This window comes from Myotis lucifugus, unplaced genomic scaffold (assembly GCF_000147115.1).
Source record: "Myotis lucifugus unplaced genomic scaffold, Myoluc2.0 scaffold_138, whole genome shotgun sequence".
NCBI classification, from domain to species: domain Eukaryota; kingdom Metazoa; phylum Chordata; class Mammalia; order Chiroptera; family Vespertilionidae; genus Myotis; species Myotis lucifugus.
Window position 1 is genome coordinate 2,657,407 of NW_005871186.1, and position 12,750 is coordinate 2,670,156.

The 12,750-nt window shown below is 39.9% G+C and overlaps 2 protein-coding genes and 1 pseudogene across 2 annotated transcripts; 1 reads left to right on the forward strand and 2 right to left on the reverse strand.

The window, feature by feature from the left end:
* Positions 1-2,761: 2,761 nt before the first annotated feature.
* LOC102439658 (olfactory receptor 51I2-like) lies at positions 2,762-3,712 on the reverse strand. The gene has a single exon (XM_006094631.1). It carries the CDS (start codon positions 3,710-3,712, stop codon positions 2,762-2,764), a length of 951 nt encoding a protein of 316 aa, XP_006094693.1.
* Positions 3,713-6,723: 3,011 nt separating this feature from the next.
* LOC102433781 lies at positions 6,724-7,371 on the forward strand (annotated as a pseudogene).
* Positions 7,372-10,666: 3,295 nt separating this feature from the next.
* LOC102434093 (olfactory receptor 51I1) lies at positions 10,667-11,605 on the reverse strand. Its single transcript, XM_006094548.1, has one exon. The coding sequence runs from the start codon at positions 11,603-11,605 to the stop codon at positions 10,667-10,669; it is 939 nt and encodes a 312-aa protein (XP_006094610.1).
* Positions 11,606-12,750: the final 1,145 nt, after the last annotated feature.

Consider the following 12,750-nt stretch of genomic DNA (forward strand, 5'->3'; position numbering starts at 1 on the left):
CTCAAAATATTACTTGAATAAGTGAAGAAAATAATTATTCAGTCTTTGGTGAAAGACATCCCTAGCTATGCACAAGTCTTCAGGTTCGACTCCAGAATAAATTATTTCCCTGATATTTGACAATGAGATTTTATCAGAATTTTTCCAGAACAGTCACATTGGTTTTATAGAAGTTGCCACTAGTGGGTATCTAATCTAGTGGTCTTCAAATTAATTATGTGTTCCCCTGGGGAAATGAGAACATACCTGGAAGTGCCTGAGCACAAAGTTTTAGGGGGAATAATACTTAGATGTTAAATGACCATAAAGTTTCTTTGCTTAAATTGCTTTTTCAAGACTGTAGGTACCTTTTTTCAATGTGTCTCTGTTACATTATTTGTTTCTTCATTTACACAATCTTATTTACTCATTTTACGTCCCACTAAACTAAATTTCATTTATAAGAAAGGAATAAAAAAAGGCTAGGCATAGTTTTTAAAGGCATCTGAAATATTTCTATGATATACCACGATGGGTAAAACTTTCTGAGAAACCAAACAAAGGGACTCCTGAAAATATTGGCAAGAGTTTGATAAAGTGAATGATACCTATGACTGGTTAATGTTCTCTAGTGTAAGAAATGGTATCAATTTTATTGTTTTCAACAAAAATAAAAAGGAATCCAATGGAGTTACCATTTATTAGGTCATTAAAATAATATGTCCTAAGAGATCATTATATGGTTCTTTTCATTCCAAAAGTATTTAAAAATGGCACTGGACTATGATAAAATGATTCCAATAACATCTTATTTATGTTATCAAATTTATTTATGTTAATACATTGATGTAAAAGAAAGAAAATAAATCAGTAAAAATTGTTGCTGACTGTTTCTCATTCATTTAGTAATTAATACTCATTTTTTAGATTAAAAAAACAGGCATTCCATTAAGAGATGGGTTTCCAATTAAATTTTACTTTTAGTATATCAAAAGTTATATTATGCTTGTGTTGTATTTGTTATGTACTAATCAGTATTTGGAAAGTAACTCAATACAGAATATACTTTTTAAACAATGTGTTATAGGCTACCAATTTTTAACCATCAAATTGAAATATAAATACATATTTTTGCAAATAATTATGATACATTGTTGAAATAGTTTCAACATAAAAATACATTATATGGTGAAAACTATACAGTGGAAGTAAAATAATTTTAAGGAACAAAGGAACAAATGTAAAATATGTGAATGTTAAAGAATGTGTTTTTGTATTTTATAATTTATGCTGTCAGGTATCAAAGCGTAATGTATTTATATTCCATTGAATATTTTAATATGTGATATAACAATTTATTTTAAATTAACTATATTTACAATATATCCCAAAATGCATTCTCAAACACTATGTAACTTTATGATAAAAACCGTAGAAGTCAGCCTGAAAATGCATGAGAAGATACATAGGGTTTTTTCCCCCATTTATTATTTTTGAGAGTACATACAAATTTGACAACCACTGTTGTCAAAAAACAAACAAACAACAACAACAACAAAAATACGCCACTATTTAAAGCCAACCCTGATGAGCTGGATGAGGTTGGGAAGAATATAATATGGTGAGAAAAAATGTGTACATTGTCATTAGAAGACCTGAAGTGAGAGAAGCTGAAAACCTGAATCTAGTTACTGACCAACCAACAAAATCCTATCAGTCCACTCTACATAGACCTGTGTTGTTTAGGAGGTGTGAAGAAGGTATTTCCTATTTGACCTAAGGTCTTCAAAAAACCATAGATAGCCATAAGCAGAAACAAGCAATGTCAACTAGACTATGCTGACAGAGCTAGGGGAGGAGTGGAGTAAAGGAACAGGTAAAAATATACCAGCCACATGGCATGATGGGATTAATGAAGTCTGGAGGGACGGGGGGAAGAGAAACAGAAATATCCAGACACAGAGAAATCAGAGCTATTTGGCCCTAAAAATAGGGCCTGAGACTCTACTAAAGCACAATTTGGTGCTTTTGCTGAGATACCTAGGATCTGAAACCTAGACCCTGTGAGGCCATCCATATTTTATCTTGTGCCTAAATTGAGGCCACCTGTTCTTCATTCTCAGAGTCTCCTGATACATAAATTCTGGGGATGGAGACCAATGTATGGTGGATCATAGGGATAGTCTAGTTCCTGTCATAAAAAGGAAAGCAGTTGTCTCATAGGTAATTTTCTAATATAATTTATTATTTAAACAAGGACAATTTGAGAGGAAAAGGGATTGCTATTAATAATGATGCTGAGGAAAATAAGTGTAAACCATGACTATCTGCAGCAGCAAACCAAAAAATATGCTCACCTTAATCAAAGGCATGTTCTTAGGATGATCTTCTTTTATTGGGAGAGATGTTTAATCCCTGCTTAATCCACCAAAACAGAACTTTGTATTATTTCATTTCAAACATAATTAAATATCAACCTTTTGCTAGTCTTTTGGCCAGGACTTTTAAGCGGAAAAAGAATTGTATGATCTCTGTTATCAAGCTTATTATATCTGTTAGAGATGACATACATATGTGCACTTACAGAGACACATGTGCATTGATAAGATGTGAGATGGGAAGAGTTAGGGATATCTCGTGTGATTCAGATTCAACCTATGTCAACACTTTGAATACCTTGTTTCTATTCTTCCTCAAAATGCCTGGTGTAGAGCTTTGTCTATAGTAGAACCACCATCAGAGTTTATGAACTAGTTCAAAGTCCCTGCCTCCTTGGAGTGATTCAGAGCAATTCTCTCTTGCAGGAAAACAGAGTGGCAATTCCCTGTCGGATTGACTTGGTCTTGACACTATAGATGATGGGGTTGAGCACAGGAGGCACAAAGAGGTAGATGCTAGACATGAGTGTGTGGACCAGGGGTGAGGCATGTTTAGCAGCGCGATGCATCACAGACACACCAATCATCGGCACATAGTACACAAGCACTGCACAGATGTGTGACACACATGTGTTGAGAGCCTTCCGACGTCCCTCCCCAGAAGCAATGCCCAGCACTGTATAAAGAATCAGTACGTAAGAGACCACAATGAGCAGTGAGTCCAGCCCAAAAGTGGCTAGGACAATGGCCAAGCCCAGGATGCTATTGAGCTTAGTATCAGCACATGGCAGCTGGATCAGGTCTGAGTGGAGGCAGTAGGAGTGGGAGAGGATGTTAGTGTGGCAATAGGGCAGTTGCTTCAAAAGGATTGGAAGGGGAGCCATGAGTGTCACACTTTTCAGTGTAATGCCCAGACCCATGCAGATGATGCGGGGCAGGGTCAGTATGGCTGTATAACGCAGTGGGTTGTAGATGGCTACAAAGCGGTCATAACTCATGGCCAAGAGGACCCCTGATTCCATGCAGGAGAAAGTGTGAATGAAGAACATCTGAGACAGGCAGCCATCAAAGTCAACCTGGCGGGCATCAAACCAAAGAATGCCCATGACAGTGGGCAGTGTAGACACAGAAACACCCACCTCAGTCACAGCCAACATGGAGAGAAACAGGTACATGGGCTCATGTAGGGCAGAATCTGCCTGCACTGCTGCCATGATTAGGCTGTTGCCCACAATGGCCACAATATACATGGTGAAGAAGGGGATGGAAAGCCAGCCATGGTGGGGCTCCAATCCTGGGATTCCAGTCAGAAAGACGGTCAGGAGATCAAGACTTTCATTGTTCCTGGCTCCCATATCACCAATAGAAGAGATCAGTCTTCAGCTGTCATTTGAAAAACAGAACAAAGTTAGTTCCCACCTATAGGGTCTTCTGCCTCAGCAATCCACGTCTAAGTGTGAAGGAGGGAGGTGCAAAGAGGTTGGGGAAAGCTGAAGTCATTTACATCATTCTGAGTAAAAATATAACAGACGTTTTCTTCCCACCTCCTCTTTCCCCTAACAGCAAGAATCCTAGAAAATGTTTGAGACTGAAAAATCTTATGATAGCCTAACTTAAAAATTAAGAGCAGAAACACAGGAATAAATCAGAACTGGATCAAAATCCACACTCAGCCAGTTACTAAATATGTAATGTGGACATCTCATTTGTACTCTAACCAAAGCTTGTGGGGGTTTTTTTAACTTGTAAAGTGGAGATGATAATAACACTATTCTCTTATTTTGATATAAGATGAAAGTGAGAAAATTAACATCGTATGTTCAGTGTTTTAGAGCTCCACAATGGATTTTGGCAAACCTTAGTCTGAAGCCCAATTTACAGTTTCTCTCAGTGTGACCTTGAGCAGCTAACTTAACCTTCCCATGACTCAGTGTGTCCATTTATAAACTAAGGGAAACACTAAGACAAAAAGAGTAATAGTAAGTAATGTACCAAAAAACTAAGCATCAATTTCTACAGAGCCTAGGTTATAGTTTAGATCCACAAATTCTTCCTGTACTGATGTTTCTGTTTCACTATGGGGAAGAGAGTAAAACCAAGGCAGATCTAGGGGGAGTCATAAAAAAGAATTGAGTTGTAGCTCTGCCAATGTGAGTCTGAGAAAACAGGAACCTCTGGAGAAATGGCAGTCTCTGTGTGTCCGACTTCACTCTGGGTTTACTCTGGGGTTGTGGGGTGGGGGCGGGCACATGTTTTGAATGAAAGTGAGACATTGGTTTTAGAAAGTTGAAAAATAGAAAAATATGAATAAGGATGATAAAGGATATGGACATTTCTTGAAAATTATACTAATACACAAGTGAGCTCTGTGTTTAAAAACAGAACTCAGAGAGGCTGTTAAATAAAGAGGCAGTGGCTTTAAAATAGCAGATTTAATCTAGAGTCCATGAAGAGAGCAAAGACACAGAGATAAAGGTCTCAATTAGTGGCCAAGACATCAGAGTAAAATAGTTAAACCCCAACCAGAAGGTAAAAATAATATATAATATAATACAATACAGTAAAATGTAGTATCATGTAACATCATGTAGTGAAATATAATAAATTAAATTTGTAAACTAAATTTTAAAAATATGAAATAGGAAGGCAAAGTCATAATTAGTATAAAATTTGAATTATGTCCAATCATCAAATTGTTCTTTAGCCCAACTTACTTGGACATAGGATTCACTGATTTGTTATCAATTCTTTATCCTGCAGTTAACCAATGTTGATGTGAAATGGTCCATATAGCTAAAGAATTTAGTGGAACTGCTCTCCTAGAATGGAAACAGGAGAATATACAGCTAAGGGAATACAAAGAGCTATGACTATACAACACATGTACAACATAATAGTGAGATGGCCCCAGACCTGCATTCTCTTACTATTCACTTTCCAGCCCTCTCTTCATGCACCTTTCTTCAATTTCCCTACAGAAATTCCAAGATTAACAACTTCCTGAAAAGTGAAATATACTTGCTTGTGCCTTTTATTTATTAGTGTCCCTTGCTTCTGCCATGTAGATCAGTAGTTCTCAATCTTGGCAACACATAGTAATCACCTACCAAGTTAAAATCCCACTGCCCAGGTTACACTCCACACCAATTAAATTAGAACCTTTGGATTTGATATCTAGTTATCAATATGTTTTAAAGTTCCCAATGTGAACCCAAAGTTGAGAACCAGTCATTTGGGTCATTTGGTGACATTTCAGTCACTCTATAGTGACAGTATCTATATATAAAAGCCCAGCGACCAGTATGGCAGAATGACCAGAATGACCAGTGGCTCTGACGTGCACTGCGGCAGCCAACCGGCCTGATCTGGGCCCTGATTACACCTCCCCCAGCCAGCCCGGCCTCCGATTGGACCCTAACACCTTTGTTGTGAGCCAAATTAATAAATGCCCACTGACTTGATTAGTGAGTCAACATTCAGGCTGAGTCACCTACTGACTCAGTAAACCTGGCTGGAGGAAGGGGGAGGAGGAGGAAGGGGCAGGGGAAGGAGGCAGTAACAGACACAGCAGCTCAAAGACAGAAGCCCTAAATATCTGAGTGAGGTTAGCATGCCCAAATCAAAAGCGCATGAATGAAGTTAAGGAGTGACAGGAAAACCCAGGTTCAGTCTCAGAAAGTAAAGGTCAAATTAATAGAATCATACCAACCACAGAGGGAGCTGCCCTCCCCACAGCCACGCCTGCCCCCGATTGGCCCCCAACATCCCTATAGGGGGCAGGGCCGACCAGCCAACCTCCCAAGGTCCCTCCCCGCTACTGGACCAGCCTGATGGGCTCCCATTGGGGTGGCCAGACCCCATCCATGCACAAATTTGTGCACTGGGCCTGTAGTTTTAGATAAAAAAGTAACTTGCAAGTACTCCCTAAGTATTTTTTTCTTGTTTTGCAGGTAGCCTACCTACCCTACTTCTGACCTGCAGTTTAAACATTCTTCTGTGTTTCATTAATTGCTAGGTTCTCAGCATCTATGACTTCATACTATTTTATACAGATGTTTTCTATTTTGTTAGAGTTATATTTATATCTCTGTTCTCATTGTCATAGTTTGGGCTTGTTTAGGGTTAGACTTGTCCTTAGTTCATTCTTGTCTCCCCAATATTTCATGATTCTAACACAAAGACATGCTCAAGAGATCAGAAATTAATAAAAGCATGAACATACTGCTCAGAGCCATAAACATTCAGTTCTGGATAACATACTCCAGATCAGAGTTAAACCAACTGAGAAACACTCAAAGGCAAACGGTATCAAGTCACTGAAAGAGAGAAGTTAAGGCTCTTTCTTCCCCCATGTTCCCTGTACAAAATGCCCAGTGAAGCCTTAGAAACTGTCTCTGGTACAGAGCAGGAATTGCCACAGCCCCAGGCTGGGACAGGGTCTAGAAGAGAATCTGACAGTTGTGCATCAGTACCAGAGCTCAAGGAACAAGATTCCACACAGGCAACCACACAACAAGCCCAGCTGCCAGCAACAGCTGAAATCAATGAAGAACCAGTCAGTAAAGCAATATGGAGCTGAGTAAAAAGAAGGTTCAAAAGGCTATGTCCAAACTAGGTCTTCTAGGTTACAGAGGTTACTAGGTCACTATTCAGACATCTAAGAATGTCCACTTTGTCCTCACAAAACCAGAGGTCTACAAGAGCCCAGGTGCAGTTACCTACATAATGTTGGGGGAAGCCAAGTTTGAGAATTTATTTCAGCAAGCACAGGTAGCAGCTGATTTTCCAGTCAAAGTTCAAGGTGAAGCTGCCTCCAACATTCCAGAAAACACACAGACTCCAACTGTACAAGAGGAGAGTAAAGAGGAAGAGGCTGATGAAACAGGTGTGGAAGTTAAAGGCATAGAACTGGTCATGTCACAGGCAAATGTGTTGAGAGCAGAGGCAGTCTGTACCCTGAAGAACAATAGTAACAATGTTTGTTGTAAATACCATTATGGGATTAACAGTGTAACCATCTAAAAAATGAGAACCTTTTTTTCTTTTTTTGGGTGTTTCTAAAGAGTAATGGCAGCTTGGTTTGAAATTTGTACTGTTTCTATCATTAATAAAATTATGGCTCCTTGTGTGATGAGATAAAAAAGAGCGCTCAAGGAACCAATGATACCTTGCTTTGAGAAAAGGATACCATAGAAGAGATGGAGATGGGGTAGGTGCAAAACATAGTGGGTGATAGATAGAAATCACAGGGTGATAGTCTGGGGCTCAGGTAAGAAAGATTTTTCTGTGTCAAACCTGCACAGGAGATAATATGTTCTGGTCAGTAGAGATTTTCAAACAAAGACTGAAAACCCCTGGACAGCAATATTTAATTGAGATTAAAGGCCCTTTCAACTCTGCTTCTGCCCTCAGGCCTGATGTTCCAGACTGTCAAGGTCTCTCCTATTCTGTGACACTGAGAATATCATGGCTAGGAATCTGTGTGGCCAAAACAGAGGCAAGTTTTCAGTCCCTGATGTAAGACACCATGTGCCTTCCACCGTTAAAGCAGGCCCTGGAAGCCCTGTCTGAAAGTGTTTTGGAGGCTACAAGGGCATTTTCATGAATAATATTCTTTTCATAGAAAACCTGCATGAAAATAAAATTTGGGAATTTTTCTATCTCCATCATAGGTTAAATAAATCATAGCTAAGATACAAACACTCACATATACATCAATAGAAATTCACTCAAAGGTACTGAGACATGAATGAGAATGAAAAAACCACACAGAGGCACAAGCAGAATTGTAATCAGAAGCACACTTTTGTGCATATACTTAGAAGACACAAATTGGTTTAAATTCACCTGAGAAAGCTTTGAGAAGTGCCAGTTGGATTGGAAGAGCTCACAGGGGCTCCAGAATGGGCCTCTGGCAGGCACTAGCCAAAAGAAGAGGCGAACTTTGTATTTTTGAATGAGAGCTCCCAGAGGTCAGTGCCTCCAGGGTCCTGTTTTGCCTGAATGTGACGCTGTGCTGGTGATGGGAAAAGGAGGATTAGATCTCACCTTGGGAGCAGGAAGGAAAGAAAAAAGCATGTCTCCTGGAGATAATCCTCTCTCTACACAGAGAAAATCAAATTCCAACTCCTTCCTTATGATGAAGAATAGGATGGAAAAAAATTCCTCCAAATTCCATAGCAACATCCCCTTCTAATTGGAATTATCCAGTCTCAAAACTGGAACTCTGAGCACAGAACCCAGAGTTTATTTTTCTGAATTTTGGGCTTAAAATCTATATTCTACGAAGAACCTAAAGCTTAGAGCCTGGTGGGAAAATTGCAAGACTCAGAGCCCAGAGAACAAAGCTTAAAACCCAGATCCAGGACTAGGATTTAATCAAGAGAGGATATACCCATGGCTGCCTTTACTCAATATCATTACTGTTCCCTACTTGATTTCCACTCAACCTTCCACCAAATTGCACAAGATTGAAGTGTCTTCCAGGAGAAATATCCCAGGGTACTGAAAGTCACATAGAGGTAGATTTGAGTTCTAAATTTGCCATCTACCAGTTTTATGATTACAGGAGATTAGCATTTCTTCAAACTGGAATCTGATCTGTAGAGAGGATTGCATTTATATACAGAGGGTAGAGATTCAAATGGGGGGAAAAAGCGATATTTTTAATGTAATTGTACCATACATAAGTTTTTTCTGGAGGCCCCAGTTTCAGATCCCCCAAATAATTACTTTCCCAAGTACCTAGTCTTCCCATTTCATTTTACCTCTTCCTTATTTCAGTTTCAAATATAGTAAGGGGGTATTGAGAGAAGGAATGGCAGGAGAGATAGAGAGTCCTTTTGCTTTTGTATTAGGTGGTGGAATGTATCCAGGGAAGCAAATAGAAGATGGGCATGAGTAATTATTTTCCTTCCCTTTATGGAACTTTGAAATATCTCAAAGAGGCAGTTTGAGAACTCTCTCTACTTTTCATTATTATAGAGTGACTTTGGAGTGTGGCTAGATGACTCATCAAATTTTCTGGGTTAGCTATTTCTGTGCTATATCTGCACCAACTCATGGAGAAAGTAGGCTATGAGTCTGCATTTTCCTTCACCACCAACAGCATATACCTAGAAGTCAGTTTCTCCAAGCTTTACAAACCATTCACAATCTGACTTAGGAAATCTCTCAAGATCTCATTTCCCAAGCTTTGCCATGGAAATCTCTCTGTCTAAACAAAGCTGCTTGAAATTGTCCTAAATATTCTAGTCCGATATTGTAGGTTAAAGGTTCTCAACCTTTAATGAATATCTAAGTTACTAGGAGAAGTTATTAAACAAATTGCTGAACTTCGTTCCCTAGAATTTATAGTTCAGGATATATGAGGAAGGGCCTGAGAATATGCATACATAACAATTTCCCAAGTGATGCTGATATTACTAGTCTGGGAATCACACTTTGAGAACTACTTTTTCAGACTCTTGTTACTCATGAGTCTTGTTATTATTGTTACTCATCAGATCAGCATTACCTGAGTCGTGTTAGAAAAGAGAATCACTGCCTCTCAATTTTTAATCATCCAGGAGTCTTATTCAATGCCACTTGAAATCAGTAGATCTTGTATGAGGTCTAATATTCTGCTTCTCTAACAGGCTGCCAGATAAACAAAGGCTATTGTTTATTGGGTCACACTTGGACTAGCAAGGTTCTATAATTTCTTGCCTAAGTATTTTTTCTTGTATTTATGTCAAACATTATTACCTTCCCTTCCTCCTGTTACCCTGTACAAAGTACTCTAACCACTCTCATCCTTTAAAACTCCTTCACAGAAACAGAACAAAATTTATCCTGCTCTCTGCAAACCAAATGGGCTCTCTCTGTCACATGAAGCACCGAGCTTACATAATTTTTGTTTGTCTCCAGTGTTTATCATTTCCCTCATTCTGGGTGAAAACAGAGTTATTTGTGTTCAAGCTTATTTGGACTGTACAACTTTCATTATTTCCACACATCAAACATTTTTTCAGGGCATCTTTATTCTTTCTTCATGTTTTTCCCTTAATATGTCTATCTCTTACTTAACAATATGTCTTACTCACCATTCTAAAATTTTTAACAACTAGCACAGGGTTTTTCACATAGTAAATATTCAATACACATGTATGTCATTTTATTGAGTCAAATGTTCCTTTATTGGTTCTATATTCACAACTCTCAAGATTCTGGTTCTTCTCCTCCTTGCTTTAAGCATTTCTTAAGTTGGCAAACAAGTTCCAGTTCTTTCTGCAAAGGAGTTCTCTCGGGGTCTGCAGCCTTCCTCGGCTCTAGGATTTATAACAGGCTTTGAGGATCCCTCTGCGAATCTCCTTTGTCTTCACACTGTAGATGATGGGGTTGAGCATGGGGGGTACAAATAGGTAGACATTGGACATCATGACATGAACAACTGGTGGGGCACTTTTCCAGAAGCGGTGGATCATGGAGACAGCAATTATGGGCACATAGAAAGCCAGCACTGCACAGATGTGTGATATGCAGGTGTTGAGTGCCTTGAGCCGCTGCTCCCGGGATGCAATGGCCAGCACAGCTCTCAGAATCAATGCATAGGACAGCAGGATGAAAGTTGAGTCTATGCCATAGGTGAAAATGACCACAAAGAGCCCATAGATGTTGTTAACATGGACATCTCCACATGCCACTTTCATGAGATCTGGATGGAGGCAGTAAGAGTGATGTAAAACATTGCCCTTGCAGAAGGGAAGTCGTTTCACCAGGAAGGGGAAAGGCAAGAGAGTAGTGAAGCTCTTGGCAAGGATGCCCAGGCCCATAGCCAAGATGCAGCTGTTGGTGAGCACAGTGGCATAATGTAGTGGGTCACAAATAGCCACGAAACGATCAAAGCTCATTGCCAGCAGTATGCCTGATTCCGTAAAAGAGAAAGTGTGGATGAAGAACATCTGAACCAAGCAGGCATCAAAACCAACATGGCGGTAGTTGAAGCAGAAGGTAGCAAGCACAGTTGGGAGTGTAGAGAAAGACACCCCCAGATCATTGAGAGAGAGCATAGAGAGGAAGTAGTACATGGGCTGGTGCAGAGCAGGCTCCCGAACCACCAGAGCAAGGATGCTGAGGTTGCCTGCAATGGAGATCAGGTACAGGATGCAGAAAACCAGGGCAACCCATGCTTGGCCTGTCTGCATCCCAGGAATACCTGTCAGCTGGAGTGTATCTGGCTGGAATGGGGTGCCATTGAGACCCAACATGGCAGGCAGCTGTGAGAATATAGATAGGAATGAGCCCAAGAGGGTGTTTTGAGGAGTTCTTCACTTTCTTTCAGACATCCTGTCTCCAACACAAAAGGTCAGGATTAAAAGTGTTTGTCGCTGTTCCCGCTTCCCCTATTAGCTATGAGCTCTTTAAGGATAGCAACTGGGTTCTACTCATTTCTATATCACCAGTGCCCAGTACCCTGTCTAGGCCATAATAGAAACTCTGTGAAGGTGTGATGATCAAATGAGTGCCCATATCATGGTAAGGCAACAAGGTAGGAGATATGATGAAAAAGCTCCTAATTCTCACCTTTACTTCCCCATCTTACCTCAGAAGCCACATTTGGGAGTTTGGGGGGGGTGTGATTAGAGGTTCACATAGACACGGAAAGAGAAACATTACTCACACCTTTGGAAGTCCTTTGGTGGATGCTGTAGATGAAGCTTCTACAGCTGTACAATTGCAGTTTTAATAACTTTTACTCAGATTTCACCTCAGCCTCCCAATCCTTCCCCATCAGCCTACCCCTGAATAGGTTGACACCAAAAACTGCTCCCCATTCAAGAATCTTAAATTCCATTTTTTAAACATTCTGACCACATCCTTCTATCTTCCAGCCCTCTTACCTTCTTGTGCCCATGCACTTGCTCTCAGGGTCTTAATAATTCTTCCTTTTTTTTCCTGGTCTGTTTGTCTTTTAGCACTTTCTTCCTCATTTTTTCCTGACCTACTCTCCCACTAGAGCTGGTATCTTCATCTCCTCTTTGCTTCTCTTTCACATTCACACAGCAAACCCCAACTTTTATAAATTCTATAATAAAACTGGATGTGCAGCTGGATAAAACCGACAAAGCAAGCATTTAGTTGGTGGGGAAAAAACCCTGATTATTTACCACTGCCTAAATTTTAAACTTATTTACATCTTTATCCATTCTTTTCCCCTGGTTCCTGAGAAAGAGATGCCCCTCCTTCTCCAAGGTTAGCACTCCACCTTCAGGATTCCATTTCCTGCATTCTTCTTCAAAGACCTTTTCCATTAGTCCATTGTATGCATCTGCCTCTCCCTTTAGGTCCCTTTCCCTTAAGGCAAAAAGCATGTGCAAGACCATCCCATCATAAAAACAAAAGCTTCCCTTTC

Excerpts from the sequence above, each read along its gene's own strand:
- LOC102439658 (XM_006094631.1), bottom strand. The coding sequence starts at position 3,712 with ATGGGAGCCAGGAACAATGAAAGTCTTGATCTCCTGACCGTCTTTCTG.
- LOC102434093 (XM_006094548.1), bottom strand. The coding sequence starts at position 11,605 with ATGTTGGGTCTCAATGGCACCCCATTCCAGCCAGATACACTCCAGCTG.